The sequence below is a fragment of the Panthera tigris genome, chromosome D1 (genome assembly GCF_018350195.1).
Source record: "Panthera tigris isolate Pti1 chromosome D1, P.tigris_Pti1_mat1.1, whole genome shotgun sequence".
NCBI lineage: Eukaryota > Metazoa > Chordata > Mammalia > Carnivora > Felidae > Panthera > Panthera tigris.
The window spans coordinates 61,541,466-61,557,843 of NC_056669.1; the positions used below are offsets into that span (position 1 = coordinate 61,541,466).

General features: G+C 38.9%; 1 protein-coding gene across 1 annotated transcript; it reads left to right on the top strand.

Annotated features, from left to right (window-relative positions):
* Positions 1-7,888: 7,888 nt before the first annotated feature.
* LOC102971637 (olfactory receptor 52B4-like) lies at positions 7,889-8,851 on the top strand. The gene has a single exon (XM_015542087.1). It carries the CDS (start codon positions 7,889-7,891, stop codon positions 8,849-8,851), a length of 963 nt encoding a protein of 320 aa, XP_015397573.1.
* The last annotated feature ends 7,527 nt before the right edge of the window (positions 8,852-16,378 follow it).

The window sequence follows — 16,378 nt, forward strand, 5'->3', positions numbered from 1 at the left end:
CTGTGAGGAAGAATATAGAGGCTAAGAGGCCCAGAATTGGGGTCTGTTGTACAGCTGAAGTTGCATTCAGCCACTAAAGTGGCTGATTGTTTAGCTCAGGGTCACTGAAGATAATTTCTCAGATGCCTCATGAATCCTTCATTAGCCTTGATCCAGGTACTTTCACAATCCTGGACAATGTACCTCTAGCTCCCTGCTTTGTCTTGCTGAGAAAAAGACCTTTTTTCAGGGAAGTTCTTATCATTTGCCCAGTATGTCAGGAATGTGCTTACTGATACATCTCCCCGTAAACCATTTCTTTTCCCTTGTTTTCACAAGGAGTTTGGTCAGTCAGTAGCCCTTTCTCAGATAGGAGCATATCTGACTACTTGGCCATGTTCCTCCAATTAATAGTGAATTTTGTGAGGGCTCGCAAAATTATCCTTTTTCTCTGTGTGTTTCCAGAACCCAGTATGCTGAAGCACGGTGTAAGTCTTCAAAATGTTTAACAAAACAACCAAGTGGCAAATATTGGATGAGTGTAATGAAGGATCAGGACAAGGAAATAATAAATAAGCCCCTTTAAATCCTTGGATGTTTATAATAAAAAGGATCGGAGGCCACCGTGGAACGTCATTGGAGGGGCTCAGAGATCTTTGGCACCCTGAGAGCTAAAGAGGGTCCTCATGCCCAGAATATTCATACTGCCCCCCAGATAATACTTTCCACTCTACTTGGACAGCCCTTATTTGTGAGTCTAGTGTCGTGGTATGTTGGTAAACCAGCTCACCAATAAACAAACAAATAGAAAAATAAAAAAATGAATAAACAAATACATTAAAAAAATGAATAGAAACAGGACCCTAATTTGTAGTATTTGCCAGTTTTCACGGTGCCTATTCTCCTACTATGGCCAATTTCGCATTGTCAGCGTAATGTCACAGAATGGTGCGTTTGAGAGACCTGCACACAGTTGACTTTGCCAGCCAGTGACTGTGGCGCTAGCATACAACTGCTCAAGTCTTTCCAACTCTGTCAACTTCACTGTCGACGACAGTCCTAATATTGCTAACCACCTGCCTTAGATCCAATAACATACACTCTGGCTAGGGTCTTCCACCCTGAAATTATACTCCACAGAAAGAAAATATCACCTATTTGCTTCAAGTGGAGTTCCTGTGGGTTAGGATGGCATGAATCACCACAGGAATTATTAGAGTGATGGGTGAGTTTATATATTTGCCTCAAGGTCTCAAGGACAGGTATCACCCCAGGGAGCCCAGAAGCAGAGCCGCCTTTTAGTATGTCTCCCTCTGACCCACATCTATAGGTCAGATATTTATGGCTTTCCAAGCCTGCGCATCCCCTCCTCCACAATACCATCCCCAAATCGGGTTTACACATGTTAGCATTGTTAGCATTAGTGCACCAAATAGTCTTGTTTCCATTTGAATGGTAGTTAGTAAAGATTCATCCCGTTTTAAATCAGCACAAATAATTTGAAAATCCGTATATGTTTAAAACACTAACTCTAAAAAAATACATTCCTTCATAATTTAGAAAAAACTTGAACTTAAATACATGCCTTAGTGAGCAAGTCATTTAAACTTTGGCATTTTTGATAACGCTTTAATATTTATGTGGGAAGATTTACATTTTTTCTTAATCTGTTTACATTACCTTTGTGAGTCAGGGTTACTAGGTTGTCTGCTATTAAAAAAAAACAAAATAAACAAACAAACAAAAAAAACAACAAAATATCTCCACAGGAAATTTTAAGTGTTGGACAAAATGTAACCCTTGTGCAGTGCTGGTAGGTGCAGGTGTTATGAAAAACAGTATGGTGGTTCTTTAAAAAAAAAATTAACAATAGAATTACCACATGATCCAGCAAATCCACTCTGGGTATATATCCGAAAGAATTAAAAGTAAGGTCTCAAAGAGATATTTGTATACCTGTGTTCATAGCAGCATTGTGGGTAATGGACGAAAGGTGGAAGCAACTTAAATCGTAACCAATGGATGAATGGACAAAAGTGATGTGGTTGCAATATTGTGATTTATTAGAAACGTATGTATTTGGTCATCCAGACAACCAAAATATATTCCTCATATGTATTTGGTCTTCTTTCCAGGTTCCTGACTCACAGCTCCTAAAACCCTTGGAATTTCCTGTGATTAAGTGCAATAAAGGTGTCTTTAGTTATGTTAATGAAGGTGACTTTTGGACACCACCCAAGAAGCTGGTAGCCAGGAAGACTAACTTGTGATTAGAGGGTAGGAACTTTCAGTCCCACCCCTGACATCCTGAGGGGCTAGAGGTTGAATCAGCCAATAGCCGATGACTTAGTCAATCATGACTTTGAATGAAGCTTCTATAAAAACCCAAAAGGACTGGGTGAACAGCAGGTGTTTGGGGCAAAGTGGTGCACTCAGAGAGCTTGGAATTTCCTCGCTTTTTCTCCATACCTCATCCTACGCATCTCTTCCATGAGGATGCTGATTCCATCCTTCAGCTGACAAATGTAAGTGTTTTCCTGAGTTTAAAAGAACCTAAGGAGGAGGTTGTGGTTGTACAAGTCAGAAGCCCAGGTAACTGCCTGGGACTTGCACCTGGTGTCTCAGATGGGGGCAGGGGTAGGTAGTCTTGTAGGACTGAACACGTAATCTGCGGAATCTGATGCTATCTCTGGGAAGGTGGTGTCAGAATGAAGTTAATTCTTGGACACCCTGGTCGTTGCCTAGAATTGCTTTGTGTTCTGTGGAGGACCTCCCCCATGTTGGAATTGGGTCTGAGAACCTGTAAATGAGTTGTTTCTACATATAATAGATTATTCAGCCTTCAAAAGGAAGGAAATTCTGACACATGCTACAAAATGGATGAAACCTGAGGACGTTTTGACAAATAAAATAAGCCAGTCATAAGACAGATGGTGTATGATCCCACTTATATGAGATATTGAGAGTACTCAAACTGATAGAGACAAAAAGAATTATGTTTGCCAGTGGCTGGGGGGAAGCAGGGAATGAGTAGTTGTTTAATGACTATAGAGTTTCAGTTTTGCAGATGGAAAGTTCTGGAGATCGATTGCACAACAGTGTGAACATGCTTAATACTACTGAACAGTACATTTAAAAATGATCAAGATGGTAACCTTTATGTTATATACATTTATCACAATGAAAATTTATTAAAAATTTAAAAACAGTTATGAAATGGATGGGTAAAATATGATCCTATCATAAATTGATGTCTTTTGCATCCATAAAATCGTATGTTTGAAATATAATAACTATTATAAATCTCTATAAAAGATATAGTATGGTTATGAATGTAAAAAGATATATATAAAAGAGCAAAGAAAAAGTAAATTAAACCTCACTAGCAACAGTAGTCCTTTTTTTTGCATTTCATTACTATTATTTTAAAGTGACAGTTTCAGGGGGCACCTGGGTGGCTCAGTCGGTTAAACATTTGGTTAAACATTTGACTTTTGGTTTCGGCTCAGGCCCGATCTCACGTTTTTGTGAGTTTGAGCCCTGCCTCAGGCTCTGTGCTGAGAGTGCAGGGTCTGCTTGGGTTTCTCTCTCCCTTTTTCTCTGCTCCTTCCCCACTCGCGCTCACTGTCTCTGTAGAAATGAATGAATAAGCTTAAAAAAAATTAAAGTAAAAATTTCATGATTTTATATGACTTAAAAAAAATCAAACAGGATATTTTTGGCAAAAAGTCAATGAGTGTAAGGATGCAGAGGTAGTAGAAGTGCATGGCATGACAAACGAGGGGTGAAGGATGAATTATGCACTGTGTCTGAGGAGCAGTTACAAAAAATGAAATGGGAAATATTGCTGTAAATGTAGCCTGCAGTGAAATGCCTCACCGCCTGAGGTACCAGGCTGAGGTGGGAATTCTTTTTTTTTTTTTTTTTTGAAGCAATTTTCATTTTTTTTAAAATTTTTTTTAATGTTTATTTATTTTTGAGACAGAGAGAGACAGAGAATGAGCAGGGAAGGGGCAGAGAGAGAGGGAGACAGAATCTGAAGCAGGCTCCAGGCTCTGAGCCGTCAGCACAGAGCCCGATGCGGGGCTCAAACTCACGAACTGCGAGATCATGACCTGAGCCGAAGTCGGATGCTTAACCGACTGAGCCACCCAGGCGCCCCGAGGTGGGAATTCTTGATAAATTCCTCGACGAATTGAATAGTGAGAGGCTCCCAAATCCCATTCCCTGGCATCATCCAACACCCATAAAACATTCTGAAACTCTGCCAAACTCTCCCTGATTGGGGAATCACCAGATTTCAGGGTATCCAAGCACCTTAAATGACACCCAGCAACTGAAGTCATGTATTTCTATTGCTCAAAGTTTATTCATTCTGTCATATTTCATTCGATAAATGTTTATCATGTGCCTACTGTATGCCAAGAACAGTTCATGTTTATGCTATAAAGAAGCAACTAGGGGCACCTGGGTGGCTCAGTTGGTTAAGTGTCCAACTCTTGGTTTCAGCTCAGATCATGATCTCCCAGTTCTGAGTTCGAGTCTCTGACTCCCTCTCTATCTTCCCCTCCCTGACTTGTGCTCTCACTCTCTCAAAAATAAATAAACATTAAAACAAATTTTTTTTTAAAGCAAAACCCTTACCTTTATGGTTGTCAGCTGGTATGCTTCTCTTGTCCTCTGTGTGATCTCTTTCCACATGTTCTCTGATTCATTTGTCTATCCTCAGCTTTTTAAATGGCTGCTGGCCTCCAAGAGGGCAAAATGGAAGTTGCCAGGTCCATATGCCTTGGAATGCACACCTCATTTCAAGTCTATTTTATTGGCCAATGCAAGTCATAAGGTGATTCCAGATTCGATGGGTCAGAGAATAGACTACACCTCATGATTGGGGGAATTGCTTTGTGTGTGCAGCCAAGGGAAGAATTATTGGCAGCCATTCTTGCAAATGGCCACACTCGATAAACAATCAGAATGACAGATGGCAATGGTACAACCACCATGAGGGAACTTTTAATACCTAACAAATCTATGAATACATTTATTCTTTGACCTTGATAGTTGTACTTCTCATAATTAACCATAAGATTTATCAGTAGAATTTTCCAACTAAAGATGTGAGAGGAAAAGAAAAAAAAAAAAAAATGAAGAGCCCCTCAGGTGCTGATGGAACAATGCCAGAAGGTCTAACATATGTAGTTGGGATCCCAAAATTGAGATGAGAGACTGAGGTAGAAAATAATTTTGGAAGTAATAATTACTGGAATTTTCCAAATTACATGAAAGTCATAAATTTACAGATTACAAAAGCTCATTGACCCTCAAAGAGAATACAAATCAATAAACTGTGTCTGTGTACACTAAAGAGATAAAGTAAAAAAGAGATAAAGTGAAAAATCTTAACAGCCGCCAAAGGGAGCAGGCAAATAAAATACAAATGTTTAAGGTAATTAAGATTCACACCTCTTCCACTAACTGTTAAGCATGTTAACAGTTTATAAATGCTCATATACTCTTGGGCAATACTTAAACATCATTATTCATGATTCTAAAATTTCCAACTTATTAAAATCCGGGGAATGAATATAACTTCAACCTAAGTCTTTTTGTGAGGAAAAAAACTACAAATAGAAATCATTGGTACATAGTAATTGTGAGTATTTAATATTCCCTTTGAAAATGAGTCAACATTCATTAAATAAGCCTCTAGCAAGACTAGATTAGGTAGAAAAGGCTTTCTTATCAGAGCATCTTGAGAGAAGCAAGAGAGTAAGAGGGTCAGGGGGAAGGGAGGGTAATGGGAAATGATTTTAGAGACTCAGCCCATTTGGGAAGAAGGTGAGGCTGGTGGAGACCTGCTCTGTCCCCGGAGCCCTGGTATAAATACTTCCCTCCAGAGTTCCACAAGAGAGGATAAACAGCCCAACTCCTGACCCACCAGCCAATTTTTATTATGGATCTCATGGCCTCTGTTCCTGGAGACTCAGCCTAAGGCTGGTGAGTGAATTAGACATCTGGGGGTGGAGAGGTTCCGAGATCCACGTAAGGACTGGGCTGGTGTTCTGTCCCCAAAAGGCCGGAGGTGACGGGCCTCTTGGAGGCTATTGATACATCTGGACAAAGAATGGTAAAGACCAGAAGCACAAATCTGATTGGTTCTAGCAGCTGTGGAAAGTGAGGTCTGGGAGGGTAGCTGAGAATGTATGGGCCAGATGGAAGTTCCTGTAGGGTGGCAAATCAGGAAAAGCAATCCAGTTAATGGCAGGTGCCTCATAGTTCTACGAGAGATGAGAAAACAGAAAACACATTTACTTAGACTATGGACCCCTACTGGAAAACCATGAAAAGAGCCTTGAGAATGGCAGCAGACTGGTCACCTGCCCCAAGCCGGATGTTGGAGGGAATTTTGGGAAAGGGGCCAGGGCATCTCGGCAGGTGTGAAAAACCAGGAGCCGATTTTCCTCCCCAGAAAGAAAAATCGCAGCACCAAAAGAGGGAGCTGGAGTGGAAGAAATACTGTTAGTGAGCATAAGATTTATCTTAGCCCCTGAGCTAGATATTTTAAGATACCTTGTCATTTAACATCTTCAGAAACCCCAGGATGAAGGTATTTTATTATTGGTTCCGTTTCTTCTTCATTCTGGTGAAAATGGGATTAGACATGGCTGTCTTCTCAGGAGGTGCCCTCTGAGCCCATTACACCTGTAACATTTTACTGATCTCATCTGCTTACCTACCCACAATTCTCTCAATCTATAAGTCCAGTTAGGACTCAAGCACAGGACATGATGTCTGAAAAACAGCCCATGCTCCAAATAAGCTTGCTGAATGATTAAGCTAATGAATGAAGGAAGGTGTATTAGGAAACAAATGGTAAAATTACATGTTAGTTTCTATCAGAAGAATCTTAGAAATGTCAAGTACTGCGACTCCCCATCCCCAGAAATAATGCCTTTCTTTTTCCACTTTCAGTCACTTCTAGGCTTAGCTCCCCAAGGTATGAACATGAGACACACAAGCCCTGTTACCTCTTGAAGTTCTCTTGATTCTCTTCACAAATGAGCAAACTGTATGCACTGAAGTCGGAGAAATTTCAAACTCATTTCTATCAATTATTGATTGGGAAATTGGACAAGAGTTTCATATTCTCTGTGAATGGAGACAATATCCACTCCCTAGAGTGGATGTCTGCTCCCTACATGAAGAGCATACAAAATGCCACATATAATGTGTATACTGCAATTCCTGGCATAAAACAATGCTTAATAAATATTAGTTTAATTCCTCTGTGGCTGTATTACATTCAGATCCATTCTATTCCTGGAACCCAACTTACCTTTTAGCATCCATTCTCTTCAATTACTATTCCAATAAACCTTCACGGGTTATCATTCAACACTAATAGCTTTAAGACATCTGATGGCTGTGTCCTGTGTGAAGGGTGAGGTCTAAGTATGAAGTTGTGATCAGGTTCTTCACTGCTTGTGCAAGTCCCTATGCACCTGTCACCCTACGCTGGAAGTGTTTCATGAATATACTGTGCATTGATTGGTATGCTCGCCTTTTCTTATGCTGCCTCTTGTCTACTAAATTAGTCAGTTTCAAGTATCTTTTTACACTCTTCCCAGTCATGAATAATGAGTTTCTCTATTTATGCATAATCCTCTTTGAAAGTGAAATACAGACAGTAATGTCTCTGACTTTGGTTAGTTGGAGGTAAGGATAATTGACTGTCACTCACTGTGGTGCAGACCATATCCTTCATTCTTGCATATTTCCTATTTGCATGTTCTGAGAAGATGAAGAGTGTGAGATATGACAAAAGTCCTAATATTCACAAGGAATATTAGAATAATTCTTTCATCTCTTTGTGAACAGAAAGTGAGATCCCAGGTCATCTGCTCCAAGCATGACAACCATAAACCACACTGCTGTTAGCCATACAATCTTCCGCTTGCTGGGCATCCCCGGGCTAGAGGACCAGCATGTGTGGATTTCCATCCCCTTCTTCGTTTCCTATGTCATCACCCTGCTTGGGAACAGCCTGCTCATCTGCATTATCCTCACAAAGCGTAGCCTCCATGAACCCATGTACCTCTTCCTCTGCATGCTGGCCGGAGCAGATGTTGTCCTCTCCACGTGCACAGTACCTCAGGCCTTGGCCATCTTCTGGTTCCGTGCTGGGGAGATATCCCTGGATCGCTGCATAACTCAGTTCTTCATCATCCACTGCACTTTCATGTCTGAGTCGGGGATCTTGCTGGTGATGGCGTTTGACCGCTACATTGCCATATGCTACCCACTGAGATACACCACTATTCTTACACGTGCACTGATTGGAAAAATTGGCGTGACTATAATTCTGAGAAGTTTCTGTACACTTTTCCCCATAGTATTTCTTTTGAAAAGATTGACTTTCTGCCAAAATAATATTGTTCCACACACCTTTTGTGAACACATTGGCTTGGCCAAATATGCTTGTAATGACATTCGTGTGAACATCTGGTATGGATTTTCCATCCTAATGTTAACAGTGGTTTTAGATGTGGTGCTAATTTTTGTTTCCTATGTGCTGATTCTCCGTGCTGTCTTCCACATCCCTTCCCGAGATGCTCGCCACAAAGCTCTTAACACATGTGGCTCCCATGTCTGCATCATTGTCCTCTTTTACAGCCCCGCGATCTTCACAACACTTACTCAGCGGTTTGGACGCCACATTCCTCCTCATACCCACATCTTGTTGGCCAACATCTGCATGCTTGCCCCACCTATGCTGAATCCCATCATTTACGGGATTAAGACCAAGCAAATCAGAGAGCAGGTGGTTCACATGTTGTTTACAAAGCAGAAATCACTTTGGTTGAAGAACTGAGTTTTCGGAATCTCTAGCCATATGTGAAGTGGTCTGTGGTAGTGGTGGGTGGGAGAGATAAGCTGAAACACCAGGAGAAAGCTCAGTGGGTTCTGTCTATGGAGCAAGACCACCAGGGAGGTTGGAGGACTCACTCCTTCATTGTCAAAACAACTGAGCTCAGCACCATGTTGGACTGAGCAAGCCCGCTCCTGCAAAGACCCTGGGACAGGATGCACTGATTTTCAGAAGTCATATGTCCTTAATGACTCTAGGATGATCTTTAGAAATGGATGAAGTGAGAGCCGTGCTCTGGCCTGGGATTTTGCTCAGCTATTTCTCACTGAGTTTCTCAAGCTCTGAGACATCTCCTGATGTTTATAGACAATCACATACAAACCTCTACTCCTTAATGGCCTTCATTCTGGCTAATGATATTCTTGGAATCAGTGATCCCTGTGTTTTGCAGTTATTCCTATTACATTATAATTTATATCCGATCAGCATGCGTGTCTGTAATAAGAGAAAATAAATGAATTGTGTCTTGTATTTGGCAGAAAAACCCCTGAGGAGACTGAGGGGATTGAAAATGGTCTCTCCTGTAGTTTCTGGGGGGTGGTGTGTGCTAGGAACAGGGACCCTCCTATCTCAATGTCAGGCTATGTTCTTCAATGATCCCCTCCTCAGCAGGGCATTCAAGGCCTTTAATGACCTGATTTCTGACTTCCTTTATAGCAGCACTGCCATGTCACCTCCAAGCAACCCGAGCATCAGACACACTGGGCCATTAATGCCTCACCTTCCCCAGATCATGCCATGCTCTCCATGTCCCTGATCTGCCTTGGGATAACCTCCATCAGCTTGTGGAAAACTCCTATTCCTCCTTCCATGCCCACCTCTCATCTCTTCTCTTCTGTGGTCCTTTCTCCAACCACATCTCCTGCCCAGTATGCTCTTTAATTGATACTTCCTTCCTGAGCAAGATAGTGTGTTGTCCATATTTCATTTTAAAATATGTATCTTTTTAAAAATCTATGTTTTTGTAGAAAATATTAGAAATTAAGAAAAAAGACAAACATGAAATGGAACTCATAAACCCATAAACTTTACAGCCCCTGAACAATTTTATTGTTAAAATTTTGTCTTCTATGGCTATCTATCCATATCTATATACTTCTATATCTGCATGTACACCTGTATGAGTCTGTGTTTGTATTTTATCTCCATCTGTATCTAAAGCTTGGTCTACTCCTTTATCTACCTGGAAAATAGTATCATACGATACATAAACAGAATATTGATTGTACTATATATGTTTCTTTTCCACTATGTATAACTAGTTTTCTAGCAGTACTTGTTGGCATTGTTTCTAATACATATGCATTTATACAATCAATTACTATGCCTATGAAGTAGTTTACTGCAGAGTGTTACTATATTTAATGAAGCATTATTTTAAGCCCTTTTTGCATAGCATTATGGCTATATATTTACAAATTTAAGGCTCACTTCTATTTGCCGCTTAAGTTTACAGACCAGATATGTTTAGATAAATTATTTGTAAGTAACAGTAAAACCTTGGATTGCGAGTAACTTGTTCTATGAGTGTTCTGCAAGACGAGTAAACATTTCTAATAAATTTTAACGGGATAAATGAGCAATGTCTTGCAATTGGAGTAGTACGTGATGCCCAATGTCACATGATCACAACTGAGCCAAGGGTTCTTGAAATTTGCTTTGGTATACAAGTGCTTTGGATTACAAGCATGTTTCCAGAACGAGTTATGCTCACAAATCAAAGTTTTACATATCGTCTTTTAATATAAGATGTAAATAATCAACGTAAGACAATTGGAAAACAACAAAAATATAAAGAAAATCCCTAGTCAGGAGGAAACCACTGGTAACAGTTTGGTGTATTGCTTTACTTTCATTGTTCTTTGCATATATATTTTCATACATTTTAAATATTATTGGACATTTGGAGCTTTCCATTTTTAACTATATAAATAAGACTTCCCTGAACATACATCTTACTCTGGGTATTTCAATTTTTTATTTTCAGGATGGAGTCCTAGATATGCTATTGCAGATTTTATAGATTTTTTTTATGAATCTTATAAAAATGTCCTCAGAAAGGATGAGGATAATTTATCTCTGCACTAATAATGGAGTTGCACAGTTTTCTTTAATTTTTTTTTTTTTTGCCATTTAAAAGGACAAAAATGTTATACTGCAATTTTTTTTATTTTAGCTTGTTTTATTTTTTTATTTTTTTACATTTACATCCAAATTAGTTAGCATGTAGTGCAACAATGATTTCAGGAGTAGATTCCTTAGTGCCCCTTACCCATTTAACCCATCCCCCCTCCCACAACCCCTCCTGTAAACCCTCAGTTTGTTCTCCATATTTATGAGTCTCTTCTGTTTTGTCCCCCTTCCTGTTTTTATATTATTGTTTCCCTTCCCTTATGTTCATCTGTTTTGTCTCTTAAAGTCCTCATATGAGTGAAGTCATATGATTTTTGTCTTTCTCTGACTAATTTCACTTAGCACAATACCCTCCAGTTCCATCCACGTAGTTGCAAATGGCAAGATTTCATTCTTTTTGATTGCCAGGGAATACTCCATTGTGTATTGTGTATACATATATGTATGTATATATATACCACATCTTCTTTATCCATTCATCCATCGATGGACATTTGGGCTCTTTCCATACTTTGGCTATTGTTGATAGTGCTGCTATAAACATGGGGTGCATGTGTCCCTTCGAAACAGCACAACTGTATCCTGTAAATAAATGCCTAGTATGCAATTGCTGCGTCGTAGAGTAGTTCTATTTTTAGTTTTTTGAGGAACCTCCATACTGTTTTCCAGAGTGGCTGCACCAGCTTGCATTCCCACCAACAATGCAAAAGAGCTCCTCTTTCTCCGCATCCTCACCAACATCTGTTGTTGCCCGATTGTTAATGTTAGCCATTCCGACAGGTGTAAGGTGGTATCTCATTGTGGTTTTGATTTGTATTTCCCTGATGAAGAGTGATGTGGAGCATTTTTTCATGTGTCGGTTGGCCATCTGGATGTCTTCCTTGAAGAAGTGTCTATTCATGTCTTTTTCCCATTTCTTCACTGGATTATTTGTTTTTTGGGTGTTGAGGTTGGTAAGTTCTTTATAGATTTTGGACACTAACCCCTTATCTGATATGTCATTTAAAAATATCTTCTCCGATTCTGTCAGTTGCCTTTTAGTTTTGCTAATTGTTTCCTTAGCTGTGCAGAAGCTTTTTATTTTGATGAGGTCCCAGTAGTTCATTTTTACTTTTTTTCCCTTGCCTCTGGAGACGTGTTGAGTAAGAAGTTGCTGTATACTGCATTTTTTACTTATATTTTTAATTGATATTGAGGTTAAACATACATTAGATGACCATATTTCATCTTATAAAGTAATAGTAACAATCATTTGTGTACTTACTTTACAGGTCCCAGGCAAAACATTTTATATACATTACCTCACATCACCTTCACTTGCACTTCATAAAATAGGTATTACAGATGGGGAAACAGAAACTCTACCAAGGAAAATGTCAGAGGCAAAGACAAATCCATTTTATTTTTATTTGTCAGGTTGTGCTCTTGACTACTAAATCCCCCAGATGATTTTAGTTATTTTTGGTTTTGCCATTTAACTCTCAAAACTCTAGTTTCTCCTTATCTGTTTTCATTAATTTTAAAATGTATTATAACAATACATGTTTTCAGTCTCATTTTTAAGTATTTATCCAATATGTCTAGATTATTTTTTTATTGTTTTTATAAACTGATTTAATTATTTAACATTTAAATACATTAATAGCTATATGTATGTCTTTTCTGTCTTTTTCCATTTCTTAATCATAGAAAATTCACTATAAGCAAGGATTTGAGTATTATTCATATTAATTTCACTACTTTCATTTTCTCATCTCTAAATTTTCCCAGTTTTTAAGTTGATAAGCCCAGTTTATTGATTTTTTTCCTTTTACGGGTTGTGCTTTTGGTGTCATCTTAAAACTCTTCATCTTGCTCCAGATTTTGGAGAGATTTTCTTCTGTTTCTTCCAAATGTTTTATGAGTATTCATTTTATATTTAAATCTATGATCAATTTTGAGTTAACTTTCTTTCCTTCCTTCCTTCCTCCCTCCCTTTCTGTCTCCATTTTTCTTCTTTCCTTCCTTTCTTCCTTCCTTCTTTCTTTTTCTTTCTTTCTTTCTTTCTTTCTTTCTTTCTTTCTTTCTTTCTTTCTCTTTCTTTCTTTCTTTCTTTCTTTCTTTCTTTCTTTCTTTCTTTCTCTTTCCCTCTTTCTTTCTTTCTTCCTCCCTTCCTCCCTTCTTCCCTACCCTTCCCTTCCTTTCCCTTCCCTCCCCTTCCCTTCCCTTCTTTCTGGCCTATGATTGTTCATTGCTCCAGCACCATTTGTTGACAAAAACTGTTCTTCCCCCATTAAATTACTTCTGTATAATTAATTGTCCAAAATCAGGTGGACATATTTATGTAGGCCTGTTTTGGGGTTTACTATTCTGTTCCAGTGATCTCTGCATTTATCCTCTGCCACTGACACACTATTGTTGATTATTATGGCTAAATAGTTAGCTTTAACTTCAAGTAGAGTGATTTCTCACACATCATTCTTCTTTAAAATTGTTCTATATATTTCAGGTCCTTTGCTTCTCCTTATAGATTTTAGAATAAGTGGGTCTATGACTACCAAAAATGTTGCTGGGATTTTGATAGGAATTTCATTAGATATATAGATAAAATTTGGAAAGATTGATATATGATCTTTTTATTATGCTGAGTCTTCTGATTCATGAACCTAGTATGCCTCTCCATTTATTTACGTCTTCTTTGGCTTATTTCTACAGCATTTTCTAATGGTCAGCATACAGATCTAATGCATATTTTGCTAACTTTATATGTAAGCACTTTTTTCTTTAGAAAATGGTACTTTTTCATTTCAATCTCCACATATTTTTTAGGATATGAGAGGAATATGCAAACTCAGAGTTTGCTGACTTGAGAAAACAGACACTACAAATAAAGATATAAATAAGCATTTGAATAACACTTGTGATAATGGACCTTGTTGGGTCCCATGGTCAAAGATACCTACCTGAAGAAGGAGACTTTAATGACAGATATGAAGGATTAGTTGGACTTGGTTAAGTAAATTAGGAGGGGCAGAGAGTTCAGGAGACAAAACCACATGACATGAGAAGGAGCTTGACTCTGGTGAGGTACTGTAAGAGGGGCAGCAGGAATGGAATACAATGATCGGCTTTAACTAAGACCAGAAGCTCTCTGTGATCCCCTCACTAAGTGCCAGGTAGACATTGTTAATAAATTAAGTTTAAGGGGCGCCAGGGTGGCTCAGTGGGTTAAACGTCCGACTTTGGCTCAGGTCATGATCTCGTGGTTCCTGAGTTGGAGCCCCACATCAGCCTCTGTGCTGACAGTGTGGAGCCTGCTTCAGATCCTTGGTCTCCCTCTTTCTGTTCCTCCCCCATCCATGTGTGTGCACAAGAGCGTGTTCTCTCTCTCTCTCAAAAATAAATATTAAAAAAATTGAATTAAATTGTAAACCTAAAAGCAATGGACACCCAAGGAAATGTTTTGTTTTCAAACATGGCGTGATCCTATTTCCATTGCAGAAGATAATTTTGGTTGTTCTGTAAAGAATGTATGTTGCGTATGTAGAGTGTGTTAATCAGGAAAATCATCAGGAGGCCATAGGGCAGAAAAGAGGTGATGTCAGTGTGGAAAATAGTGTTAGAATGAGAATGAAAAAAAGTAGATGGAGTTTTAGATATATATCTTCTGATGGCATGTGGAGGGTGGGTGGTTTCTTGTATTTGTGTGGGTTTGTGTGAGGGGCCCCAGTGGAGGGAGAGCAGTGCCCAGACATGACTGAGACCATGCATGTCTCCTTCACTGTCTTGCCTCTCCAGCCTGCCCACAGTACCCACATTCATTATTAATCCTATCTCTTCTGGAATCTCTGAACTGACCTTAAATCTAGGCTTACAGTACAGTCCTCCTGGCTATGCAGTTTGTGAGAGGGGTATTTGTCACGTGGGTGTGAAAAAAGGCATGTTGCAGTGTGAAACATAGCTCATAACTGAGGTGATCTATTTATCTAAATCTATAGCTGTTGATTGATTTTATCCTGGCTTCCTTTCTTTATGCTTTGAAATGAATCCTTTTTAGAATGCAGTTTGGTTTATTTTAAACATTGTTACCTTGGCTTTATTTCAAGAAATAGAGTAAGTTGATTAGGAAATCACAGATAATGAAAAAAAATTTTTAATGTTTATTTATTTTTGAGAGAGAGAGACAGAGTGTGAGTCGGGGAGGGGCAGTGAGAGAGGGAGACACAGAATCTGAAGCAGGCTCCAGGCTCTGAGCTGTCAGCACAGAGCCCTACATGGGGCTCAAACTCAAAAACTGTGAGATCATGACCGGAGCCGAAGTCAGCCACTTAACTGACTGAGCCACCCAGGTGCCCTAATCATAGATAATTTTAAAATTTGATCTGATTATAAAAGAATTCATCATTGTAAAAAAAAACTAAACAAACAAACTTTATTCTCAAACAAAAACTTCCTTATATCTTATTTCTTGCTGCCTTTTTAAGCAAACTGAACATAATAGTTAAAAAGTGATTTGATATTCATTTTCTAGGTGTAGAATTAACACAAAATTGTCCTGTTTGACGTTATCTCAGCTTCTTAGATCTCTTATTTGATGTTGGCTGTTTTTTTGTTTTTTGGGGTTTTTTTTGGAAAATTCTTAGCCATTTTTACTTTGAATACTTTTTGTGATCCTGGTCCATTCTCTTTTTTTTCTCTTGGTATTCCAGTTAAACATATATTACATATTAGGAAATTGACCCACAATTCTTTGGATATTTTCTTTTCTCCCCCCTTTTCATTCCTTTTTCCCTTGCATTTCATTTTATTGTGGGGAATTCTTTAGACATATTTCATAATGGTTCTTTCACCTTCCCTTTGCCAGAGAAAAGACAAGATTTTCTTTTTCCCCCTTGGCTCTTCATTAGTGGACCTGATTTGGTTTTCTTGGAAATAAATTCCCAGACTGTGTGAGGTAGTCCCCTAACTTGGTTTCTCCCAGGAATTTCTCACTCTCAAGCTATCCAGGCTTGGCCTCTAGCAATTCATTAAAATTACCATTTTAGGGGCACCTGGGTGGCTCAGTTGGTAAGTGTCCCACTCTCAGTTTCGGCTCAGGTCATGATCTCATGGTTCCAAGTTCGAGCCCCACATTGGGTTCTTGTGCTGACCTTCTCTCTCTCTCTCTCTCTCTGCCCCTCTTCCACTCATGCTGTCTCTGTCTCTTTCTAAATAAATAAACGAAAAAAATTAATAAAAAATAAAATTACCATTTTAATGCACCTATTAGTTGATGACTCATGCAACTTCTCTAGGTAAGTAGATGGAGGCTGTTATTGTCTGCATTTACCTATCTTCTGACTCTAGATTCGAGGGTGG